We start from the raw sequence: 24,069 nt of genomic DNA, 5'->3' as shown, positions 1-24,069 counted from the left end.
TGATGACGTGAGAAAGAAAGGATTTAATTTGCTACTCTTTTGGCTCAATCAAGTTTGAGACATTTTAAAATTCTACCTATGGGAGCCTCATTTGAAATCCAGTCACCATGCGCAATACCACTCTCCATTTCCCCTTCCTACCAGAACCGCCACCACGGCCGTTTGATCGGCAATGTACGACTGCCAATACCTTCAGGAGCACTCACCAGGCGCTTTGTTGAGCCCATCATGGTTTTCTGCGCGTTGAAATCTGATTCAAAAGACTGCATGGCCTGGATTCCTTGAAAGATGTCCTCAGGCTTCATGGGACGCTTTCCGTTTTGTGCCAAAGCATGCGCCATCCCAACAGTGTTCTTAATCTCTCTGCCGTTGAGGGGTGACTCCGCGACCGCTTTAAGGAACCTCTCAGTAACCCACGGAGGCCGCCGCTCTGCGCATGCCCTAGTTACAGACTCTCGCCACAACTCCTTTTTGCTGTCTGTGGACAATGGCGGGTATGAAACGGCCAAGTGAACACGGGACTTGAATGCGGTATCGATGGACTCGAATCGATTGGTAGTTAGGAACATGATCCCATCAAAGTATTCGACAATACGCAGAAGGGCTAATATCTAGGTGAGTGAAATGGAAGGTGCAGACTCAGAGTAACAATACTCACTTGACACTAATGCATTTCGCTCCAGTTCATGCACTGCTCGCTCTTGCATGAATACGTCGGCTTCGTCTAAAAGAACAACTGCATTCCATCTTGTAACCAGTGAAAGAATGTTTTCGAGCCTGCGCTCAACGAACGGGCTAGTTCCAATGATCTGTCCAGAGTGAAGAGTAACCAGTGGTCGCCTCGTCTGGTCTGCGATGCTTTCTAAGGAAGTTAGCATCTCCTATTCAAGGCGCATGACTATAAGCCTACTTACCGGCCGTAAGAGTTTTCCCAACACCCGGTGGCCCGTGTAGCAAGAATATCAGTCCTTTTCCTTTGCCCTTGATATGGTCATCAAACTCCAACTTCCTACTTTCACGAGACTGTACCAACGAAAAAATAAGTTGTTTCGTTCCCTCTTCTAGAACCAGTTTGCTAAAAGCGTCCATGTCGAACTCGACCTGGTGAAGTTTGGCGACCTCGAAGAAACCCCATAGTTTGTTCGCTAGGGAGTAACCCTGGATATATGCCGGACAAGTCATGACATCCTCGTCACGGAGGTTGGTATGATTGCCAGACTCTACTTCGACAACAGGACAGCCGGCAATGAACTCAACTGGGGAGCCCGTGTCACGGTAGAACCTCTGGCAGTCAATCATGACCCTACTCTTAACCTATGTTTCATTAGCGCCACCATGAAGTTCCCATTCTTGCAGAAGCTTACACTAGAGCTGTGAAATTTCGCGGGACTGTGGTAGTTGGAGAGTTTGGCCACTCCGTCGTAGAAACGATGGTGAACTCCAAGCATAGAGAGATACTTCTTACCCCTTTCGAGCAAATCAGATGCTATCCTTTCCTTCTCAGGATGAAAACAAAGAGGAAATATAGGCATCTGACAAAGTGGTTTGCAGCCATCGTAGTGTTGAACAATCACAAAGTGACGGACATGGCCGACACTATCCCCGTTGCTTTTAATAAAGTACGAAGTAATTCCCCAAGAGTCGAGTCGAGTGTCCTTTCTCTTTTTGAAATCCATTTGCCTCAGAATAAGAAGGCCTTCGATCCCGTTGCGTTTATAGTACAACAGTACGCCAGGTTTGTAGGCCATCCACAGATTTCGATGCTCCAGAGCTGGCTCCGCAGTCGCACCTCTAACGGTTATATCGAATCCGGTGATCTCTTTGGATAGAGTTTGCGCCATATATCGGAGACAAAATCGCATATGCTTCTTGATCTTTGGGTCCTGAGATTCCATCGCATAAGTCTTCAATTCTTCTCGATAGTGAAACAAGCATCTTGGCTCGCCTGAGATGATGATTCGCGTTGAGGATTGAATGTTGACACCGGGATATGATTTTACTACATCCTGCAGTGCTTTCAGTATATGCGGAGACCTGATTTCGAGATCAGTACATTTGAGCTCCCCATTGGGGTCGTATGTTCTCGTCAGCACGAGAGCAGCTTCATGGCTCCTCTCTTTTTGGATCTCCATCTGCGACTCGGTGCCGACTCGTAGAAGACGCACGTCACCACGTGTATCGATCCTTCTCTCATATGCATGGAGTTCACAGGTTTCTCCTCCGTTGTCACGTTCAATAGGCGCGATGCATGCAATACTGGAACCGTCGGAATCGGAATCGGTTTCTTGTTGAACAGCAGCGCGGCCGCGCACTACTCTCCTAGGGGGCAGGACTTGGATTTTCTGGGGGTCATGATTCCGGAGTTGCATTTGAGGGGTTTTAAAGATTCTTGTAAATACAATTTGGAGTAATTTTGTTTATTGAGACGATGTTGTTCGATTCCTAATGTATCAGGGAAGTATTCCAGCACACAACTGGTTCTGGGGACGTATGAGGCAATATCAGAAGCATTTTCAGCGGTCGGTTGCCTTGTGCTGACCACTTCCATTTCAAAAATATAGCTCATGTACCTGTACTCGGGTGAGACATGCGCATTTGAGCCAACCATGCGGGCTCGCCTCACTTTCCTTTTCGGCACTTATGCATATGTCACAGCTCGAAGAAATTCTCAAATTGGCCTAACAGACAGTACTCAAAAGTGCCCAAAAATGCCTGACCATTCATCCTGCTAGCGGCTCTTCCGCTTAAACGCGAACAACTGCAGCTCTAAGGAGAGTCGTAAATGACCCTGATCTAAACCACAGTGGGGATAATTGTACATAAATTGTCTCCAAACGCTGTCACAGCTGAACTGTACTCAATATCCACGGCGCCACCTTATGAACTAAGTGGTCGACATATATGCATTTAGCCTCATGGTTTTGACAAGCCTGAGGGCGAAGGAGCAGCTTACTGTGATCCGGTTGCAAAGCCTAGCTTTTGCCATTTCTCTCTTGTTCGGGACTGATGTTAACATAGCCAATGTTGTCGTACGGCGCTTCACGTCTTGGCTGCTGCAGCCATCGTTGGAGCATGGGGCTTAAAGCTGTGTCGCCTTGTTGACTGTCCGTGTCGTGGGAGTAGTTTTGGCATTCTTCCAGTTTGCCAAGACGTTGAACCGCCACATATTCTGGAGTAGCTGCTCCCATGCTTTGCGATGAAGATGAGTGATGTAGCTGTTCAGTGGAGTCCTATGATAAAATCATTAGCCCTGAAAGACCGAATGCTTCGGGATGGTTGGCAATGTACAGTTTTGCGAGGAGAAGATCTTGTAGTACGACTCCCTGAAGAAGTCATGGTTCCAAGAAGAGCCCAGTGCTAGTATGTTGCCAGTAGCGAGATCTTGTAGGCTGTCAAGGAGACCAAAACCGTGAAGTTTATAGGCTTGTATTGAGATACAAAGGAGCTTGAGAGTGGGAATAGAAGAGACATACGGGTGAAGAGGACGCTTTATAAATATCTCTTGACAGAGGCTCCCCATACTAAAACCTTCGGGAACTTTTAGATCCAAAATGTGGCATCGCATGTTCTTCCCCAAAATCTCCCTCAATACATCGCCTCCAAACCAGAGACGCCTGGTTTGGTGAGCAAGCCATGTGCCACGTCGACCCATGGATAGCGTATACCGGGGTGAAAAGGTTGGGAGATCGACGCCAGCTGCCAGGACGAATAGTTGCGACTCTTCCTGAGGGCAGGATCACCGAGATTGGTAGACTAAGGACCGGGTATTCTGTCAAAATGCAGGCAAATAACATGGTTGGCGATGTACTGGTTGAACTGACGCGCGACAAGGCTCTTCATCGAAGTTCTTGAGATGCAATTGGCCAGGACTTTTGAGATCTTCTAACGTGCATTTGACATTTGGCCACCATTACAAGGACAGATCCCCTTTGCAGCAGTATGTACGAAAGCGCGGGTAATTTTGTGAACTTTTGTCTTAGGTGCTTTGATTCGTTGTTTGAAGTGTGCATGCCTGATCCATGGTAACACTAGGTCTGCATTGTAGCTCACCGCGGTGGGTTGCATTCGATATGCGGCGCAGCGACAACAGGGAAGGCGACGACCTTTGCGAACTTCTGTGACCTTTGAACTTTTGCGAACTTCTGTCGTATCTCTCAGACTCTGCACATTGGGCCCAGCGATGCGCTTTGTAGCTGCTTATCAAGCATGAATGCAGCTGCAAGGACTGAAATCGACGGCGAGGCGGGAGGTACAGTGACATGTTCTCCCCCGCATGATTCCTTTGGGAACTTTTGCGCCATTTTGTAATATTCCTGCCTAAAGCTATGTCTGCCTCGTCCCTCGCCTCATGTCCGAATAAACGGTTAAACCCTCTAAAATTGCGGCCATCACTGTCACCAAATCAGTCAGGTTTCTGATTTCCCATGGTTCAACCAGTCGATATGGTTGATAATCATTTTGGTCCGTCTGAGGGTGACTGGCATAGCCAGTACCCTTACAGCCAACACACAGGTGATTTTGCTCTAACGCCCTCAGAGCTACCTGGCCCCTCGGAACCCACAATCACGAGAACCTCGAGGGATGAACCACACGACCCAAGCACGTCAGCTGTGCTCGCACCATCAATTCCTATTGAATTGTGGGAAAGGCATCAGAATGATGTCAACGCATCACCAGATCGGCCTCGAAGGGCCAAGTACGAAAATCTCGACTGGGAACGTCACGAGGCGGTACTGAGAAGTCTGTACATCGACAAAAACAAGAGTCTCGCCGACACTATGAAGATCATGGAGCAGCAGCACTCTTTCAATGCCTCGTAAGTTGTTATACCAATTACCCCATGGCATGCGTCCACCTGCTGACTCCATCTTAGCCAGAAGCTATATAAGGAAAAGTTCAAGGAATGGGGGTGGCAGAAGAACCTTCCAGTCAAATATGCCCAGTTCATGACGGAGAAGGCGAAGAAGAGGATGAGGGAAGATGAAAAAGAAACTATTTTCATGTACGGAGGACAGAGTTGGACCAAAGAACGAGCAGAAAAAAGTGCCAGTCGTGCCAAGAAGACAAGAAGGGAGGAAGATGACATGGGTAAGAAGACCGCGCCTGTCGACATTATGCAGTATTGAGAAACTAATCCGTTACAGATATCGATACCCCAGAAGGTGTAAGCTACAAAACACCTAAGGACTTGGTCGTGTCACCCAACGACCTTGCTGGCTCGTCTGCAATTCCGAATATCGACCGCTCACCAGAGCAAGGCAGAAGTCGATCCGAAGATGTCGTGGAGACAGAATCTCCGGACTCAGGGTCACTAGACCAGACTTTCTCCAAAGTGGCTGCAAATTTTGAGGACACATTGCCTCTCAGGTGGAATGGCCTGAGCAGGGGTGATCTCATCGCCATGTGGGATTCGGGCAAGGCCTTCAGTGAGCGAAACGATTGGAAGAATGCCGAAAAGATGTTTCTGCAAGCCACTCAAGGCCATCGCCACATCTTGGGATCTACACATGAGGATACAGTCAAGGCGGCATATGTGCTCGCAAACTTGTACGCCGAAAGTGACCGCATGGTGGATGCTGACAAGATCATTGAGGACGTAACTCACGACCTGATTTCGAAGCTAGGACATGGCCACAAACGAACGCAGCAGCACATACGACATGCAGTTGAGCTGCTGAACGGCTGGCATAGAGAAGAGGATGCTCTTGGTTTCCTTGCTCATTCGAAGGAATTGCTTCAAACCACTCGAAAGAGTCGCCGTCCGACGGTGCAGCGGTTGACTGAGGATGACCCAGAACCTGCGCTGCCCGGGGGTTCTTTGCCAATGACTGTTTCAGACGTAACTGAACTTGTGTCTGAGGACGCCAGCACTGCAAACCTGGACTTTGGCCTCGGTTTTTCTCGATCACATGTTGTTGCGAAGGACCCGGCCGTCGAGGGTCTGCTTCTGCAAATTTTACGCCAATGCCAGCTCAACCCTAGTGGTTTGGCGATTCAGCACTTGAAAGCTCAAAGTGAGCTTTTGAGCCTTTACGAAAAGCTTGGCATTATTGACGAGCGTCCGGACGCCTTTAACCACTCCGAGATTTTGTTTCGGGAAATCTGGAATACCCAACCCTGGGACGAAGACGAGATTAGGTCATTTGAAGTGCTGGAGGCCGGCTTGCAACTTGCAGCAACCATGTTCAAGTGTGCATACGAAGCCGAGGCCAAGACAATGTTCAAGGCGGCTGAGGCCAAGTCAAAAGAGCAGTTTGGAAATGATGATGAGCGGACAATTTGGACTCTTATATCTACTGGGTTAGTATATCAGACGTACGCGTCTTGGGACGTCGCTGAGCCGTGCTTTGAGAGCGCATTCGCCCGAGCCCTTTCTACGTGGAGCGACAAAGATGGGATTGTGAAATCTCTCCAACGGGGGCTGGATAAAAAGCACTTTTCTTATGTATCTGGTGAGGGAAGGCCATACAAGACTGTATTCGGAGTTTTGGGTGTCTCGATCCGTCCTGGTCGGCTTCACCTAGATTGAAACGGTCTTTCATTTATGCTCTTGACTTGGTCATGATATGCTGCGCACCACATAATGTTTTAAATAAGTAGGGTGGATTACATAACTTGATGAGATGCAGTTTTCTTTTCGGAAGCCGTTAATACTAGTACTTGTTTGAGTGGAAGGCATGAGCCGTAGTCGTCAAGTCCTGCGTAGATGACCCAGAAAAAGCCACGCTGTACAAACTGCGATACATCATTCAACTCAAATACAAATAACTTGATTATTATTGGTTGTCTTGACTTCCCCTCATAAACTTTTACCATTTTCGAGCCCACGCGTAAGGATACCCTCAAAGGGACATATACGCTATCCAACCTGTACTCTAGGCAAGACCACCTGATCGATGCCGACAAGATCTGCCATATGATCACCCGATCAGGACAAGTTTACGCAACAGGAGGGCCTGCAAAGCTGATAATCCCCATTCCCCCGCTCCCAAACACACGATAAATGGACAGAGTTCCTATTATTAGTTCACCCCCCTGGCTAGCGGACTACACACTATCACCATTGGTGGATCAATAACTGTGGGCTACAAGGCTGAGCGGCCCCATCACTGCTCCTAACCACACTTCGCACTCCATCCCCAACTCATCCATGCCGCCATGCCCGTCTTATCTTTTCCGAGGATCATACGCGGATACCAAACCCAAACTCCAAGGGTATCACTAGATGAATTGAAGTCTCTTAAGACTTCATCAGGGGGCTCACCTACAGTATGTTGGCGAAGATGTTCATGTCCCCGTTTTGAACGCACCGGAACTACTTCACAGCACCCTGGCAATGCGAGCATCCCGAGAAACCGGCTTTTCGGGGTAGAGGAATGTCCCTAACGCGGCATGTACTCGGATAGCCCATCCCTGATCGCAAGGTTAGAGTGATGATTCTGTCGCAGTTCATTGATGCACCACATTCAGACGAAATGAGCACGGCAGAGACCTCGGAGCTCGCCACAGAAAATGGAAAATATCGATGCTTGTTGGATGATTCATCGATGCGTCGTTTAATTGCCAGGAGTCGCTAGCCCAAGCCATTAATTTCAGGGAAACATGCACACTTATCGTCAGACGGCTGAACATTGGACCGGCGCTAGTATAGAGCTGAATGGGCGATCGCCCGACATCCATGTCTCCAACCATTGAGGTATTTTGGATTTAACCCAGAGAGGACCGTCCCATCGGCCTCATCAGGCCCGGACTACCAACCGCGTTCTATCCGGCAGCCCAGCAGACTGGGATCGGCAGTCCGTGCCTGCCAACGTGCAATGGTCTAGTGTCAGCATCATGGCGCTCTGCATAACCAGTCCGGCTTTGAGGAGGCTGGGAGATCATTCGGTGAGGGGAGGTGACACGCTATGTGCAGTTCTGCATTTGCCCGAAACTCGATTCGGACTAGAATCCTCCCGTCTCAACAATGCATCCTGGCGAGCTTAGCTGGTGTTGTCCCCTATAAAGAGCCGGGACATCCTCAACCATCTTCCCCGGACGATCCTCTCCGACTCCTTCTCACCTTGCCAAAATTCTTCACTGTCAGACCGTCAAAATGAAGACCAGTTTCGTTGTTGGTTTCTTTCTCTCGCTCCTCACTGCCACGGCAGCCACCTCGCTGGATGAGCGGGGCGGCAAGAAGAAGCTCGTCGAGATGCCCATCGTCGATCTCCTGTCTCTCCCCTCGGACGAGCGTTGCCGAGGAGTCGGCGACGATGAGGGCGACTTGATCAAGCGTGACGACGGCGATCTCGAGTCCCGTGCTTCATGCGACAGGTGCACACCCTACCTCTGCAAAGGTCGGTGCTGCAGATACAACAAGTGCTGCAAGAAAGAGTGCTGCTTGCCGGTGGCAGACTACTGTGGCAAGGATGGCCGCTGTTATATTTCTTGTTAATTGATGTCGAGAAGCTTTGCAGGAGCTTGTGAGTACCCAACAGTGTTTATGGGATGGTGGTGGTAGCTTACCTCTCATACCTAGGCTTCGATTCCCGCGAAATAGGCGAGGATCCAGTGACCAAACGACGGATATGACATGAAGTAAAAAATTATGAACTCAGGATGGAAAGGATATTGAGCTTGTTGATGATTGGAAATTGGCCTTGCGTGGAACCAGAGCAGCCGCGACGCCGAATGGTGATACCTGTGTTGTATGAGCTCGAATTGGATCTTCGCACTATCGCCTTAGGCAGCGCGCGGTCTAGTGCCTGGTTGAGTAAATAATTTCAAGGGACCAGGTGTATATACGACATCCATACAGGCCGTTGGTATGGAGCTCCTCTTTGCCTCGTTACGTGCCAGGTTTAACAAATAAGATGAATGATTCTTGGACTCACACCAGCTACTACTGCCTGCAATTGCACCGCACATCTCCTTTCTCTCCTCAAACTATACGCATGTACCCCAGCGAACGTTTTATACTCTTAGGGGAGAGCCAAGGTTGTATTTGTAGATTGCTGGGCATACCGTGGCGGGTATGGCTCTTGGTGCCTTCACGATATGCCTTTGGGTTAAAGCAGCTAGCTTCAAGGGCCGACACGAGTGCAGTCACTCCGGCGACTTGTATTTTTTGATGCCAGTATGCCAGCTACGTTGAAATTACGGTTGGTGAGGAGATCAACGATTCTCGGGAACTGATCAAGAGTTCTCCACTTCGCCATCTTGCTCTGTACACGCAGATTCCTTCATGCACACAAGCATATTCAATAACTCCAATATCACAATCTCGCTATTCATTCGTAAGGAGTTCCCTTTCTGAGCGTCATAGAAGGCCAGCTATTCGATACTCAACTTATGGCGGATTTTAACACAAAGAGCTGAAGAAATGCAATGCACGTAAATGTTCCTGGACTATTTATTCCAGCCTCAAATATGTTACGCCGGCTTGTGTTTCATGGTGATACTATAGAAAGGCTGGGGAAGTGCACTTGAGATGGTGCCCGCTGTGGCTCAGATGTCCCAGTGGTCATGGCCCGTTTGTTGGTGAACAATCGTCTCCCATTCGATTATCCTCAACGTCGTGTTCGGCTATGGCTCTTAGAAGGGGAAAGGCGGGACAGCATGTGCCCTGAGTTTTTCCAACATGAGGAGTCCGTGTATTCGGATATTTTAGGCTATCAAAGATAAGAAGAGCAACTTCCAATGATGAGAGGGTTCAGCCTCATGAGGCGGTGGAAGTGTTCATGCCAAGGTCCTACGATTAGTCAGGCGTGTTCTGTTCAAGTGCGGGGTTTAGGCTGAATCTCAGGCTGACAGGGAATTTGCAACATTGCCCCATCATCCTCTCTACGCTATCTCCACCATCCATGAAACCTAAGAGAATACCATGGTTCCAAGCTAGTCAAGTCGAGGGCTACTATCAATGACAAAGAAACTTCCAACCTATCGCGACCGCTCGAGACCGATCTTCCTCCCTATCCAACGACCGATAAATCGCGTGACACAGCCTGTTTAGTGCCTCGGGCACGTTGGAACGAACATTACGAGTAGCTCAACTATGGCCCAAACCACGCGCCCAGCCAGCCGCCGCGACTTCGAAATTGCCATAATCTGCGCCTTGACGATAGAAGCCGATGCTGTGGAGGCTCTGTTTGATCGCCACTGGGACGACGAAGGCCCCTCCTACGGCAAAGCTGCTTGCGATGCCAACGCCTACTCGACCGGCCTCATCGGCCGTCATAACGTCGTCCTTGCCCACATGCCTGATATGGGTAAAGCCAACGCCGCGGCTGTCGCAGCGAACTGCCGCACGAGCTTCCCCAGCATCAAGCTCGCCCTTGTTGTTGGGATCTGCGGTGCGGCACCTCAAGCGGATGGGGACGATATTGTACTCGGCGATGTTATAATCAGCGAAGGTGTCATCCAATACGATCTCGGTCGACAGTTTCCAGAACGTTTCGTGCGTAAAAATACTCTCGGGGAGTCTTCATCGGAGATACGTTCTCTCTTAGCGAAGCTGAAAGGCGTACGTGGCCGGATGAAGCTCATTAGCAACATGACGAGCTCTTTGACCAAGCTCCAGGGACAGCCAGCGCTGAAAGCTCAGTATCCAGGGGCTGAGCATGACCGGCTCTTCGAAGCATCATACCGCCACCTCAGCGATGGGAAGTTGTGCGAAGACTGCGGCTGCAGCGGTACACTAGTTTCACGCCCTCATCTTGTACAGGCTACACCACCACAACCTGTGGTCCACTTCGGCCTGATCGCGTCTGGTGACACAGTGATGAAATCCGGATTGGATCGAGACCGGGTTGTACAGCAAGAGGGCGCCATCGGCTTCGAGATGGAAGGAGCCGGAGTGTGGAACATATTTCCTTGCGTGGTGATTAAGGGTGCTTGCGACTACGCAGACAGTCACAAGATGAAGGTGTGGCAACGGTATGCATCAGCAACGGCGGCAGCCTGCTCAGCGGCGTTCCTAGGATTCTGGGAGCCAGCAAGTCCTCCACATATTGACAATGCCAATTCTTCTGGGACGGACCAAGGTTTCACTGGCCCCTGGTGTGAGTGATGGCTTTTTCCATCGTTTATCTTAGTTTATAGTGTCTAACCTGATCCCCAGTTCTCGTCCCATTCCCGAAGAACAATGGCTTCATCGGCCGAGACGCGATACTCAAGAAGTTACAGCAACATCTGATGGGGCCGCTGTATTCAAGGGCCTCACTCTTCGGTCTGGGTGGCATAGGGTGAGTCGCTTACTCGGATCTCACTTCATGACTAACAGGAAAAGGAAAACCCAAATCGCGTTAGCATACGTCTATTGGCTTCATGAAACATCTCCGGATGTGTCGGTTTTCTGGGTCAATGCGAGCGGCGCCGAGCAATTACAGCAGTCTTTTTCAGTCATTATCCGGGACTGCCAGGTTCCGGGTTGCAATGATCCTAAGATAGACGTGCTGCTGATGGTCAAGAAATGGCTAGAGAGCAAGGATTGCGGCCGGTGGCTCATGATCATCGATAATGCCGATGACGTGGAACTCTTCTCCGAAGGGCCAGGGCCTAGAACTCGCACAATGGCTAACGGCGCCGATTTTGCACGCTACCTTCTAGAATGTGGACACGGAAACATCCTAGTTACGACACGAAACAAGCAGGTGGGACTGGATCTAACTCTGGGGCAGCCTCCAATCAAGGTTGATCGGATGGATGAGAATGAGTCAGAACACCTCCTGCAGACAAGATTAGAAGACGACTCATTCAGCCACACCGATCTGTCAAATCTTTCGACTAAGCTTGATCACGTTCCGTTAGCCCTCACTCAAGCTGCGGCATATATCGAGAAGAACAGCATACAGGTCAGCAAATACCTCCAACTACTGGATGAAGGAGACCAGAGTTTCGTCACGTTGCTCGGAAAGAAATTTCAGACGGTAGGAAGATACCCAGAAATTCCTAGGGCCATCACACAGACGTGGATGCTATCCTTCCGAATGATACAGCGACAAAATCCCTTTGCGGCTGAGTTGCTATCGCTGATGAGCTTCTTGGATCGACAAGCAATTCCAGAGGCATTCCTCTTGAGCTACGGAGAGCGTAACGGTCGTACGGATCTCCTCGAAGCCGTGGGTGTTCTGAAAGCATTCTCTCTCGTATCGGAAGATAAGGACGATAATCTCAACATGCATCGACTCGTGCATTTGGTGACTCGCAAGTGGCTCACTGAAGAGAACACTGCAATTCACTACGCCGGCCAGGCGCTCTTGGCAGTGGCAAAAATTTACCCATTTGGCAAGTTTGAGAACAGGGAAAAGTGCAGTGCGTATCTGCCACATGCAAACGCTGTTCTTAAAGATACTTTTAGTATGTCAAGAGCTGTGGCAAAGTGGAAGGCAATCCTCCTCCATAATACGGCCGAGTTTTTCTATTTTAAGGGTAAATACCGCGATTCGGAGAGACTTTATGCAGAGAGTCTCGCGATTTGCAAGGAGGTATTGGGCGATGGGCGTCCTGATACACTACGAAGCATGCATAACCTAGCATGGACACTAGGGAAACAGGGGCGCTGGGATGAGGCTGAGGTGCTACAAGTAGAGGTATTAGAAAGTAAAAAGAGGCTGTTGGGCAATAAGCATCCCGATACACTACGAAGCATGAATAACTTAGCATCAACCTTCGGGAAACAGGGGCGCTGGGATGAGGCCGAGGTTCTGCAAGTGGAGGCATTAGAAAGTCGAAAGAGGCTGTTGGGCAATAAGCATCCTGATACACTACGAAGCATGCATAACCTAGCATTGACCTTTAAGAACCAGGGGCGCTGGGATGAGGCCGAGGTTCTGCAAGCGGATGTATTAGAAAGTCGAAAGAGGCTGTTGGGCGATAAGCATCCTGAGACACTACGAAGCATGAATAACCTAGCATCAACCTTCGGGGACCAGGGGCGCTGGGATGAGGCCGAGGTTCTGCAAGTGGAGGCATTAGAAAGTCGAAAGAGGCTGTTGGGCGATGAGCATCCTGATACACTACGAAGCATGAATAACCTAGCATCAACCTTCGGGGACCAGGGGCGCTGGGATGAGGCTGAGGTTCTGCAAGTGGAGGCATTAGAAAGTCGAAAGAGGCTGTTGGGCGATGAGCATCCTGATACACTACGAAGCATACGATATCTGGCTTGGATACAGGAGCAACGAAAAAAGTCTGACGAGGAGGCATTGGCGGGAAACTCCTAGCATGGCGATTTTTTACAGTCTACGTAGCATTGAGAAGCAATACCTGAAAACGTAAGCAGTGGAAGAATCTGGGGAGTTGGGCGAGAAAGAGGAAACAAGTTGATTTTATGTATGGCATACAGCGAGGATATCAACAGAGAAGTCGCAAATAAGCTGATGGTACCCTTATGTATGAGTGAAAGCGACCAACTTAGATACACTTTCCCAAACGCGCTTGAGCCAGGACGCGACCAAGGGGTAATGTAGGGCAACAAGAGTTAGTTCCTTTCCTCTACGGTCCGTTTCGGTTTTAAGCAATTCCAAGTTGAGTTTAGTAGATACAGAGCAGTGGCAAGATGGATATGAATAAAATAGAGGTACAACTAAACTAGCACATAGCATAAAATATCCATAGGTGATGCTAGAATGAATTGGTATAGTTTGACACAGGCTTCAACCTACATCAAATACCCATTGTATTCCCGAAACTCCTCCAACGGGGCAAACCCTCCCAAAAAGAAATCCACTATGTCTTTGCCAGCCCAAATGGAGGAAGGCAACGCGCTTCTCGTTACTTTGCAAGTGCCACTCAATGCAATTTCGATCGGGTCTTCTGTAGTAAGGATATTGCGAACAGTTGGTATTGATTCGATGCCATCATTTGCATGCGAGTTCCCCCGAAATCTTTGTATGCATCTTTCAGTAGCGACGCCCATCGGTTTTGGAAATTTGGTCGATTGGCGTTTCTCCTGCACAGCGATTCCTGAGGAAGTCGGCCTCGGGACTCACCAGACCTCCAGATTTCGACTCTTCTCTGGCAAGACGGGTATCGGGGACTGCAGGTGCTAAACAACCATTCCTCATGCGGCTCACAAATGACGGGCTCAAATCAACATTGCACAGCGTTATTCGGCATGGACAGGAAGATCGAATTTCCATGTCATTCTGTTTCGGTGCGATCACCCGCTATAAGCTATCCATGGGCAATTGACTGACGTCAAACTAGGATTCAACTTTAACGAGAAACTTGAAGTTCTTCCGAGTTGCATAAGAGAGAACAACCCCGCCAAATATGAGCCTAAAACGTGGGGTGAAGTAAGATTTAAATAACATCGCACGTTGTGAAACTGGCTGCGAGGCTCTGAGCGATAGAGGAGAAATTCAATTAATGGCCACCCGCGACTAAGTTATGGCGTCATGACAGGAGACAATGATGCCACAAATATTCGAGCGACGCCAAACGTCAACGAAGCGGATGTAGACAACGACTAGGCCTGGAGGCTGAAGGCGACCCCGCTTCTCCTCGCTGCAGTGCGCGAGTTCAAGGTCAAGGACGAGCCGTTCTGAGTAGTGATACACCGAAATTCAGCAAATTCAATAGTGCATAAGAATCTCGATGTGCATGCATAATCTGGGTCGGGTCATTGACGTGATTGAGATTGGCTCGAGATTAAGATGGAAAGTGGCGCCGAATTGGCCGTGTTCAGATTGGGAGAGCAGGAGATGGCGATGGAGCATGCGCCAAGTATGGGGTGGATAAATTTTACAGTGTTGCTCCAAACTCGCAATGTGGAAACACCTAGCGAGAACTTCATAAATTCAGTTAATGCAGTGTGCATTTATTGTTGGGAATGGCCGTGGCTATATTGAACACTCGATACATGGATACAAAAACATGACCCGTCAGCAAGAGTAGATGCATGCTTGCTTGCAGACCTCAGACGGCGGGACCTCGACATTCTAGAGCCACGCCTCACAAACGGCTGGGAGTCCTCACCCCCGACGACGGCATCTTGTTGTCCTTGGGCACGTCGAAGCGGTCCAGGTTCATGACCTTGTCCCACGCCGCCACAAAGTCCTTGACGAAGCGGAACGAGCTGTCGGCGCTGCCGTAGACCTCGGCAACGGCGCGCAGCTCGGCATGTGAGCCGAAGACCAGGTCGGCGCGCGTGGCGGTGAACTTGGGCGCGCCCGTCTTGCGGTCGCTGCCCGTAAAGACGTCAGCGTCGTCGGTGGCCTTCCACGCGACGTTCATGTCGAGCAGGTTGGTGAAGAAGTCGTTGGTGAGCTGCCCGGGGCGCGACGTGAAGACGCCGTGGGATGAGCCGTCCCAGTTGGTGTTGAGCGCGCGCAGGCCGCCGACGAGGACCGTCATCTCGGGCGCCGACAGCGTCAGCAGATGGGCGCGGTCGACGAGGAACTGCTCCGCGTTGGCGCGCGACGTCGACTTGCCGTAGTTTCGGAAGCCATCCGCGATTGGCTGCAGGTGGCCGAACGACTCCACGTCGGTCTGGTCCTGGGAGGCATCCATGCGGCCGGGCGTGAAGGGGACGACGACGTCGCGGTGGCCGGCATCACGGGCGGCCTTTTCAATCGCAGCGCAACCGGCCAGGACAATCAGATCGGCCAACGACACCTTCTTGCCGTCGCTGCGCGAGCTGTTGAAGCGGCCCTGCAGGTTCTCCAGCGCGGCAACGACCTCGGCCACCTGCGCCGGGTTGTTGACCTCCCAGTCCTTCTGCGGCGCGAGCCGGATGCGCGCTCCGTTGGCGCCGCCTCGCTTGTCACTGCCGCGGAAGGTCGACGCCGACGCCCACGCGACCGACACCAGCTTGGACACGCTGAGCCCGGACGCGAGGATGTCGCGCTTCAGCAGCGTGACGTCCTTGTCGCTGAGCACCAGGTGGTCCAGCACGGGGATGGGATCCTGCCAGATGAGCACCTCGGCCGGCACCTCGGGGCCCAGGTAGCGCACGCGGGGGCCCATGTCGCGGTGGGTCAGCTTGAACCAGGCGCGCGCGAAGGCGTCGGCGAACTGCTCCGGGTGCGCGAGGAAGCGGCGCGAGATCTTCTCGTACGCCGGGTCGAAGCGCAGCGACAGGTCCGTCGTGAGCATCGTCGGCCGCTGCTTCTTGCCGGCCTCGAAGGCGTGCGGGATGCTCTCCGGCCCGTCCTTGGCCACCCACTGGTTGGCGCCCGCGGGGCTCTTGGTCAGCTCCCACTCGAACTTGAACAGGTACGTCAAGAAGTCGTGGCTCCACTTGACCGGCGTGCTCGTCCAGGTGACCTCGAGGCCGCTGGTGATGGCGTGCGGGCCGGCCCCGGAGCCGTGGCTGTTCTGCCAGCCGAAGCCCTGCGCCTCGATGCCGGCGGCTTCGGGGTCAGCGCCGACGTGGGAATCGGGCGCCGCGCCGTGCGCCTTGCCGAAGGTGTGGCCGCCGGCAATCAGCGCGACCGTCTCCTCGTCGTTCATGGCCATGCGGCCGAACGTGTCGCGGATGTCGTGCGCCGCCGCCACGGGGTCCGGGTTGCCGCCGGGGCCCTCGGGGTTGACGTAGATGAGGCCCATGTGCGCGGCGGCGAGCGGCTTCTCCAGCTGGCGCTCGCCGGCCTTGGTTCCGGCGTTGGTGCCGCCGTAGCGGACATCGTCGCCGAGCCAGGTGTTCTCGGCGCCCCAGTACACGCTCTCGTCGGCCTCCCAGACGTCGGCGCGGCCGCCGGCGTAGCCAAACGTCTTGAAGCCCATGGACTCGAGGGCCACGTTGCCCGTCAGGATCATCAGGTCGGCCCACGAGATCTTGTTGCCGTACTTTTGCTTGATGGGCCACAGCAGGCGCCGGGCCTTGTCGAGGCTGACGTTGTCGGGCCAGCTGTTGAGGGGAGCAAAGCGCTGCTGCCCCTGATTGAAGGGGTTAGTCTTTATCAATTGAGAGAGACTCGAGATGTCTTCTTACCTGTCCGCCGCCACCCCGGCCGTCAAACACACGGTACGTTCCCGCGCTGTGCCAGGCCATGCGAATAAACAGGCCGCCGTAGTGCCCGAAATCCGCCGGCCACCAGTCCTGCGAATCCGTCATCAGCGCGGCAATGTCCTTCTTCAGCGCCTCGTAATCGAGGCTCTTGAAGGCCGTGGCATAGTCGAACTCGCCGCCCAGCGGGTTGGTGACGGGCGTGTGCTGGCGCAGGATGCCGAGCTTGAGGGCGTCGGGCCACCAGTCGCGGTTGCGGGTGCCGCCGCCGTTGACGTTCATCAGGCGATGAGCGGGACACTTGCTCTCAGCCATGTTGGGAGATTTCTTGTTGGTAGATGTCTCAAAATGTGTGGTAAGATTAGGAGAATCTGAGATAAATCTGAGATAAACCTGAGATAAATCCTAGAGACAATCAGATCCCCTCGAAAAGAGGGTTGACCCGGCGATTTATCCCACTACCGGTATTCCGGGACCCCGCATTGAATGACCAATCCTCAGAACCTTGTTGGCTAGTACTCAGTAGCGTTCCGTAGTGTTCCTCCATGACGCTTCCTCACACTCGCCAACCCAATCACCCTCCGCCCTCGTCGCACAAATCCCTACCGCTTGCTACTCACGAGGGTCACATTTCGTCAATTCACACCAGTCGGGACCCATCTGCCGTCGTCTCGGATGGGGCGGGCGGGGTAAAGCGGGGGTCGGAATTCGTCAAGATTCCGAAAGTAGAAATAACACCCTTTGCCGATAACGAGTTAGTTGGCCTGTGTTTGTGCCCCCGTACCGGCTACTCGCAGGTGCAGTTCCGTACCGACTCTAGACCAAACGGCGCGTGTAAAGAGACATCTTCCCCGTCTTCCAATTCCTTGGCTTGTCTACCGTCGGAGCTAAGTCGGAAATGCGCCGCTAGTTCTGCACGCCGCCGGCATAAACACCGAGACAACCCCGCAGTTCATGACCTACCCTACAGCGAATCCGATCCACGACAGATAATCAGCGTACCATTTCTTTTCTATGCCAAGGCCTGTAGCTGCATGCCGCGTAAGACTTGGGCAATTAGGCAAATGTGCAACTGTTACTCCGTCAGGTGGCCAATGAGCTCTTCCGACGGGATGTGGACCACACGGAACGTTCCATGGTGAGTTCATTCCGTATAAATGCTGCCGGGAATGAAACAGCCCCTCGTCTATTTGAATGCAAGGTCCGACCTATGTCGTTCCAGGTCGGATTCAAGTGAATCCATCCCATATATCCATGTATACACTCCATGTACCACAAAAACCCTCTGCCTCACTCCAGCGTAGACGGCACCTTACGTGCGGGGAACTTGGCCTCAAACGCAGACATGGCTCGGATAACAGCCCCCTCATCATACCGCCTCCCAACAAACGCCATCCCAAACGGCAAGTTGATGCCATCGTACCCAAGAGGAACATTTCCCACCGGCAACCTCCCCACCGCGCCGAGACGAGCAGCGCTGAACTCGGTCGGCAACACGAGCACGTCCAAGTCGTACTTTCGGAACAGCACCGCTGGGCCTTGCTCGTAGAGGGCTTCTTGCGTGTATTTGGCGAGCCAGTATTCGCCGGACGTGTCTCGGTTGCTTAGTTGGTCCGCTGCGATAAAGGTGGACATGCAGCATTGGCCTTCTGGGGACTCGAGGCTCCAAAGCTTGGTCATAGAGTCGATGACTCCTTCGAGAGATTCAATCGAAGAATTTGTACGCGCTGTCTGTAAGTAATGTGCTATGTCTGCTTTGAAGTCGTACTCTAGCCAAACGTTAGCCCCAAGTCCGACAACTTGAACTGCACTTACGGATCTGGATGGTTCCATTGTTTACCCTCTCAGCGGCACCGACGAATGTGTAGTTCCAGTCTGAGTAATTGGGCAACGGCGTTTCGCGGACAATGGCACCAAACGAAGTCATCTTCTTCAGAGCTTTATTGAAAGCCTTGGCCATCAACTTCCCGCGCTTGGTTGACGTGTCGAAAAAGGGCTCGCGGATGACCCCAACGCGCAATCCCTTGAACCCATTAGGATCGAGGAACTTGGTGTAACTCTTGGGCCGGAACGGCGCCACCGGGAAGGTATACGGGTCGTCGGGATCCTCCGCGGCCATGATATCCAACGCAACGGCGACGTCCCACGTGCTTTTGCCCATCGGGCCCGTCGTGTCCTGTGAGCTGGAGATGGGCACCACGCCGCTCCTGCTGGTCGTCCCCGTGGACGGCCGCAGCCCGAACAATGCATTTCGGCTGGACGGGTTTACAATGCTGCCCTCGGTGTCGGAACCGAGTGCGAGAGGGGCGAAGCCGGCTGCGACGCCGGCGCCAGAGCCTGAAGAGCTGCCGCTGGGATCGCCGCCGGCTGCGAAGCCTCCGACCACGTATGGGCATGAGACTTGGCCGCCTCGAGGGCTCCATGCTGATGCGTTGACGCCACGGATACCGGAATACTGGCTATTATCAGAACAGTCCATGAGATTCCAGAACAGATACTTACCTCGTCCAAGTTGGCCTTGGCCAAGATTATGGCGCCGGCGTCTCTCAGTCGCTTGACGACGAAGGCATCGCCCTTTGCTTCTCCAGCATACTCAAGAAGGGCATAAGAACCAGCCGTAGTGTTCATTCCAAGTTCAACATCGGTATTGTAATCTATTCGCAGTTAGATCGATCCCGAACAAAATGTCTGTGGCGGGTTCAACGTGCTGTCTTTGACGAGAATCGGAACACCATGCAGTGGGCTTCGGATCTTTCCCTTTGACCGCTCTCTGTCAAGATGCTTGGCTATGGTCCTGACGTTGTCTCCTGGTGCGGTCTCGATGATAGCGCGGAGACCAAGGCCTGTGAATGTTAGAAATGGAGGAGTGCATGAGAGCGTCGAGAGTATCGGACGTGCCATTGATGTTGTGAGCCTCGATGCGATCGAGGTAGGCATTCACTAGCTGGAGCGATGTGAACTGGCCGGCATCAAGAGCTGCCGAAACGTCTTTGGCTGATGCCTGCAGCAGGTTCAAGTTGCCGACTTTAGTCACGTAGGACGTGACCCCGACAGCGCCCATAGCTACAGCCATGAGGCAAAATGCCGGGTCAAGGATCAAAGAGGGCTTCATGTTTGGTTTGTCGTGAAAAAGTACGTCAATCTCTTTGAAGGTAGACAATTTGGTTTCGTTCAACTGGGCGCCTCAGATACGTATTTATGCTACATGATGGTGATTATCTTTCACATGGACGACAATCTTGCCAAGGACTTTGTGATAAGAAGTAAACCAGCATATATTAATGACTAAATGATATGACCAGACGAGCTCAAAAACGTCAGATCGTACAGCTTCGCAAGGAAGCGGATGTGTGACGACTGACGAGCAAAGCGGCAATCATGTATCCGCAAATGATAAGTTGTTAATCGCTATCTCGCTAGTCCAAAAATGAGCTTCTGGGCTGAGACCCCACGAGATTATCCGAGACATCTTATTCGCCGGTAAAACTTAAAGGGAAGGAATAAGATGAGATGTATTTGTCTGATCTGGTAATTCTGTAAGTGAGGTCCAACAGTTTGAGTAGTGTGACAGGCGGTTAGGGACACTTGGGCTAGCTGGTCGCTAGCGGGGATGTCCCTAGGGTGACCCGGATGGGGTTAAAAGGGGAGGTCAGTGCCGTTACTGGGGGAAATCATGGTCTTTTTCTTTCATCAGAGATTCTTCCTAGAAGTCAGAGAGGCCGGAAGGGCTCGAGGCTGCTAGGGAGTCTATTAATTGATTGCCTTCATTTTTGAGAGATTTATTTGAGCCTTCTTGCCGTTACTATATTCCCTGTCCAACCTCCGTCTTCAACCTCCCTCAGATATCGGGCTGCCGCAGGCCCCATTAATGTCTTACCAGCGAACTTTCCTGCGACCGACCCGATATTCTATCTCATAAGATGCTTCCCTATCAGGAGACATAAGCCTCAGATTGATCCGACCTCATACGCGTAATCTGGTGCAGCTTCGGGCTGACCGGCCAAGATGTCTGTGCGACGACTCTCTGTGCATTTCCCTTAGGGTAAGTTAATGAGTTGGGTGTTATTTCCGTTCCTTCCTGCTGCTAAAGTAGGGTTTTTTTTTAGCATAGGAAAATATATAATAGATTGAGGTAAAATAGCTTAATTAAATTAATAATAATAATAATAATCTTATTTTTATTATTATAACTAATAACTTTACTGTTAATCTTTGAATGGACTGGGTATATAGTCTGTATTGTTAATGCTATCGTTTGTGCTTTTTTTTACTGTTGAGCTTCTAGTCCCCCCTCTGGGTATGTGTACTAGGGCACTCTAACCTCTTAATAACTAATAACTTAACTGTATATTAATTATCTTTCCCAGTAAGGGATCTACCTTATCTACAGTCTCCGTAACCCCCGCTTCCTTAGTCGCCCGCCGGACCGAATCCCTCCGTCTGACAGTATTCCCTGTCACATGCATCCAGCCCGGATGCCTCTGTCATCATATCTTCCATCACTCTAAACTTTATCAGATAGATTCCCCTGAATTGGAAATTGTTGTTACAATTACCCGGCGGCTTACCTTCCGACGCGTGTCCGTGCTGACCTTCCCGAACATCTAGAGGCATCCAAAAAAACGCCCTTACCATCTATCTCTCATCAAGAATATGCTATCAACATCTGTACCATGGCATTGTGGGTTTGTAGGACCGTGTTTTCTAGGCTAAAAGTATCGTGGCGTATCATATAGAGAAATTGTTCTAATACTATCACCACGGCCTAGTCGACATTCCAGGCAAGTTGTAGCAAGTCTTAGTTAAGGAGAGTAATATTAAGAAATAGTGAACCACTCCGGCCGGAGCCGGTCATACTCAAATGGTCCACTGATACCTACTGCCTCCCATTCCTGAAGTCAACCAGACTTGAGATACTCAGACTGCCGAATGCAACTACTCTGGGTTTCTACGCTCTTGACCTTGTCGTGCTCTCAAAGTAAAAATATAGAATAGCCCCACACTAAGGAGCGTGAGAGCAACGGCGGCAATAGCGTAGATCCAGATGTATCCGGACGGTCCCCCGCCGCTTGGTTCATCCCCGTTCCAGTCAAAGAACCCCATGGAGAAGAATGCCTCGAACACTGTTAGTTCCGAAGAAGTTGCAGCTATGTAAAAGCCACTAACCGTCACAAACGTCGCGGGGAGGAAGATCATCCCTAGGACCGCAATCGATTTCATCACACTGCTGTCCCGCCGCGTCAACTGGGCGACCTCCAGGTTGACCTTTGATATTTCGAAATTGGTTTTTGCGTCACTGCGTCCAATGTGACTCAACTCCTGGGTAAAAATTAACTTGGGGCATGGCGAGCTGTTTCGTTCTTTACGTACCAGTTGCGTCGCCAGGGTCAAACCGTCCATTATGTGCGTGCACTCCCTGATGTACTCATCATACTCGTCGACCAGCTCTTGAAGTCTCTCTCCGATCCTGACGCCCACTTCACGGAACTGTTGGACGTTGGCATAGCTGGAAGGTTTGTCGCTAGCGAACTCGGTGGATCCGAGTTCTTCGACATGGTTGATCATGTTGCGCAGCTGACACTGCCAATTTCCTAACCCATTTCTTAGGCGGCTGATCTGAATCCAGAGATCGGCTGTTGGAGGTTCAAGTTTCTTTGTTAGTAGGTATGGGGAGCGTGATTCCTGGGCCTTTTTTCCATCTTCCACGCTGTCGGTGGTTGAATGCGTCCTCCATAGCCAACTGAAGGCCGTTCCCAGACTTGGCAGACGGTCATCAAACGTCCGAGTCCGTCCTGTATTTTCGGTACTTGTGTTTCCTGACGGATTGTCGACGAGATTTGTCCTCGAGTTGGACGGAGAGGAAGTGGCCGATGTGAGATGGCAGATTCTCTGTGCAAGCTCACTAAGCTTTGTACGAACGAGCTCAATCTGCCTGTCTCTCTCGATGTCCGCAAAGATTGCTGGCAACAGCATTGGGTGAAACACTGCCGTGTCTGAGTTAGATAGTCGACTGACGATTATCTCATCCAATGTCAAGTTTGGACAATACATGTCGGGTGTTTTCATGTCGCACGAATAGACAACGGCATGGGTGGTTAGAGTGTCGGGGAAGAAAGTCAGTGAAAACGCCATATCTTGAGCCCATGAAGCGGCGGTCCTGCAGGTGTAGACTTGGTCGGATCAGCGCTGGCACACAAGTGTTTCGGGGAGATGAGTCAGGCGTTGGCTCACCTAGAGATCTCCTGGTTGTCTGCCCCGATTCCCAGTCGAACCACATGCGAGAGAACATGCAGCTGGTGCTGCGGTTGATGGTTCGGACGATTTGGGCATGAACGAAAAGCTGCGTATTGACCCGCAAGAAAGTGCTTTTCGACCAAGGCATCTTGGAAACAAGTCCTGGGCAATGGCCCCACGGTTTACTTCCTTGGCTGCCTATTATCAGATTGATACGGCTGGAAGTCGTGGATTCCTTCGAGGGGTTCTTTAGGGTGATTAGTCGGCGGATGAATTTGAACTTTTGGATGGGAGCAACAAACCTGGTCTAACCAGTCCCGCCACTCATCTTCCGTACTTAATCGCAAATCGGTTTTAGTGTCAAGCGCCTGAAGAGAGTCAGGTGGTGTTCATTAGCGCCCAGATATTCGAGAGTTTTACCCCGTCTTCCCGCTCGATTGTAAAGACTCGACTTTCTCGAGGGTCAAACGTCAGCACCTCAAGATTCCCTTTGACGATCTCCGAAGATCTGTGAAGCCAAGACATCTCTTCTAAGTGAAGAATCTGGGGCTTAAAGATGATGTGAAATGTGATGCGGCTTCTTATTCGTGTGCGTGGTGATCTTCCTGTGTCTTGGCCCGATGGGAAATGTCAGCAGGGGTGAGTGGCTTTGCCTCGTTCCTGCCCTCACATTTAATACAAGCGCCCTGCATGCAGGCTGACTGAATATGGTAAGATACAGTGCCTCACATCTGCCTTGTCATTGATTCACCGAGAATATGCACATGCATGAGGAGCAGGCGTCCAATCGCATTCGTGCATGCTGCAGTGAACAGATACACGTAATTGCCGCGAAAACTAACATGCATGTTTAAGGCCGTGTGATGGTTAACCGAGGTCGTCGGCGTATCATTTACTGCATG

General features: G+C 51.4%; 7 protein-coding genes across 7 annotated transcripts; 3 read left to right on the top strand and 4 right to left on the bottom strand.

Annotated features, from left to right (window-relative positions):
• Nucleotides 1-137: 137 nt before the first annotated feature.
• BGZ61DRAFT_352524 (P-loop containing nucleoside triphosphate hydrolase protein) lies at nucleotides 138-1,841 on the bottom strand (the record flags this gene model as incomplete). Its single annotated transcript, XM_046240440.1, has 4 exons — nucleotides 138-604; nucleotides 659-862; nucleotides 915-1,314; nucleotides 1,365-1,841. 4 exons carry the CDS (start codon nucleotides 1,839-1,841, stop codon nucleotides 138-140), a joined length of 1,548 nt encoding a protein of 515 aa, XP_046104128.1.
• A 2,402-nt stretch (nucleotides 1,842-4,243) lies between these two features.
• Nucleotides 4,244-6,626, top strand: BGZ61DRAFT_588458 (uncharacterized protein). Its single transcript, XM_046256526.1, has 3 exons — nucleotides 4,244-4,816; nucleotides 4,874-5,088; nucleotides 5,145-6,626. The coding sequence occupies exons 1-3, from the start codon at nucleotides 4,425-4,427 to the stop codon at nucleotides 6,527-6,529; spliced, it is 1,992 nt and encodes a 663-aa protein (XP_046104127.1). The 5' UTR covers nucleotides 4,244-4,424; the 3' UTR covers nucleotides 6,530-6,626.
• Nucleotides 6,627-7,712: 1,086 nt separating this feature from the next.
• On the top strand, nucleotides 7,713-8,875 carry BGZ61DRAFT_517968 (uncharacterized protein). The gene is made up of 2 exons (XM_046252350.1): nucleotides 7,713-8,465; nucleotides 8,522-8,875. The coding sequence occupies exon 1, from the start codon at nucleotides 8,096-8,098 to the stop codon at nucleotides 8,435-8,437; it is 342 nt and encodes a 113-aa protein (XP_046104126.1). The 5' UTR covers nucleotides 7,713-8,095; the 3' UTR covers nucleotides 8,438-8,465; nucleotides 8,522-8,875.
• Nucleotides 8,876-9,810: 935 nt separating this feature from the next.
• BGZ61DRAFT_390551 (uncharacterized protein) lies at nucleotides 9,811-13,335 on the top strand. The gene is made up of 3 exons (XM_046242814.1): nucleotides 9,811-11,042; nucleotides 11,102-11,225; nucleotides 11,270-13,335. Exons 1-3 carry the CDS (start codon nucleotides 10,037-10,039, stop codon nucleotides 13,203-13,205), a joined length of 3,066 nt encoding a protein of 1,021 aa, XP_046104125.1. The 5' UTR covers nucleotides 9,811-10,036; the 3' UTR covers nucleotides 13,206-13,335.
• A 1,440-nt stretch (nucleotides 13,336-14,775) lies between these two features.
• BGZ61DRAFT_451991 (peroxidase/catalase) lies at nucleotides 14,776-17,345 on the bottom strand. The gene is made up of 2 exons (XM_046245895.1): nucleotides 16,919-17,345; nucleotides 14,776-16,863 (listed from the first exon to the last, which is right to left on the bottom strand). Exons 1-2 carry the CDS (start codon nucleotides 17,246-17,248, stop codon nucleotides 14,938-14,940), a joined length of 2,256 nt encoding a protein of 751 aa, XP_046104124.1. The 5' UTR covers nucleotides 17,249-17,345; the 3' UTR covers nucleotides 14,776-14,937.
• Nucleotides 17,346-18,748: 1,403 nt separating this feature from the next.
• BGZ61DRAFT_545236 (amidase signature domain-containing protein) lies at nucleotides 18,749-19,970 on the bottom strand (the record flags this gene model as incomplete). The annotated part of the gene is made up of 4 exons (XM_046255291.1): nucleotides 19,828-19,970; nucleotides 19,615-19,776; nucleotides 19,436-19,587; nucleotides 18,749-19,388 (listed from the first exon to the last, which is right to left on the bottom strand). Coding segments are annotated over exons 1-4 (997 nt in total), but the record flags the coding sequence as incomplete, so codon positions are not given.
• Nucleotides 19,971-21,868: 1,898 nt separating this feature from the next.
• On the bottom strand, nucleotides 21,869-23,315 carry BGZ61DRAFT_532564 (uncharacterized protein; the record flags this gene model as incomplete). The annotated part of the gene is made up of 4 exons (XM_046253878.1): nucleotides 21,869-22,048; nucleotides 22,100-22,252; nucleotides 22,304-23,103; nucleotides 23,165-23,315. The coding sequence occupies 4 exons, from the start codon at nucleotides 23,313-23,315 to the stop codon at nucleotides 21,869-21,871; spliced, it is 1,284 nt and encodes a 427-aa protein (XP_046104122.1).
• Between the last annotated feature and the right edge of the window lie 754 nt (nucleotides 23,316-24,069).

This window comes from Ilyonectria robusta, assembly GCF_021365365.1.
Source record: "Ilyonectria robusta strain PMI_751 chromosome Unknown BGZ61scaffold_10, whole genome shotgun sequence".
Classification (NCBI taxonomy): domain Eukaryota; kingdom Fungi; phylum Ascomycota; class Sordariomycetes; order Hypocreales; family Nectriaceae; genus Ilyonectria; species Ilyonectria robusta.
The sequence above is the reverse complement of the archived record's forward strand: the minus strand, read 5'-3'. Positions and strand labels throughout refer to the sequence as shown.

Bases quoted from the DNA above. Each gene is read 5' to 3' on its own strand.
- BGZ61DRAFT_588458 (XM_046256526.1), top strand. From the start codon at position 4,425: ATGGTTCAACCAGTCGATATGGTTGATAATCATTTTGGTCCGTCTGAG. The intron at 4,817-4,873 runs GTAAGTTGTTAT...ACTCCATCTTAG, and splicing joins CAGCACTCTTTCAATGCCTC to CCAGAAGCTATATAAGGAAA. The intron at 5,089-5,144 runs GTAAGAAGACCG...AATCCGTTACAG, and splicing joins AAGGGAGGAAGATGACATGG to ATATCGATACCCCAGAAGGT.
- BGZ61DRAFT_517968 (XM_046252350.1), top strand. From the start codon at position 8,096: ATGAAGACCAGTTTCGTTGTTGGTTTCTTTCTCTCGCTCCTCACTGCC.
- BGZ61DRAFT_390551 (XM_046242814.1), top strand. From the start codon at position 10,037: ATGGCCCAAACCACGCGCCCAGCCAGCCGCCGCGACTTCGAAATTGCC. The intron at 11,043-11,101 runs GTGAGTGATGGC...CCTGATCCCCAG, and splicing joins AGGTTTCACTGGCCCCTGGT to TTCTCGTCCCATTCCCGAAG. The intron at 11,226-11,269 runs GTGAGTCGCTTA...TAACAGGAAAAG, and splicing joins TTCGGTCTGGGTGGCATAGG to GAAAACCCAAATCGCGTTAG.
- BGZ61DRAFT_451991 (XM_046245895.1), bottom strand. From the start codon at position 17,248: ATGGCTGAGAGCAAGTGTCCCGCTCATCGCCTGATGAACGTCAACGGC. The intron at 16,864-16,918 runs GTAAGAAGACAT...CCCTTCAATCAG, and splicing joins GCCGGGGTGGCGGCGGACAG to GGGCAGCAGCGCTTTGCTCC.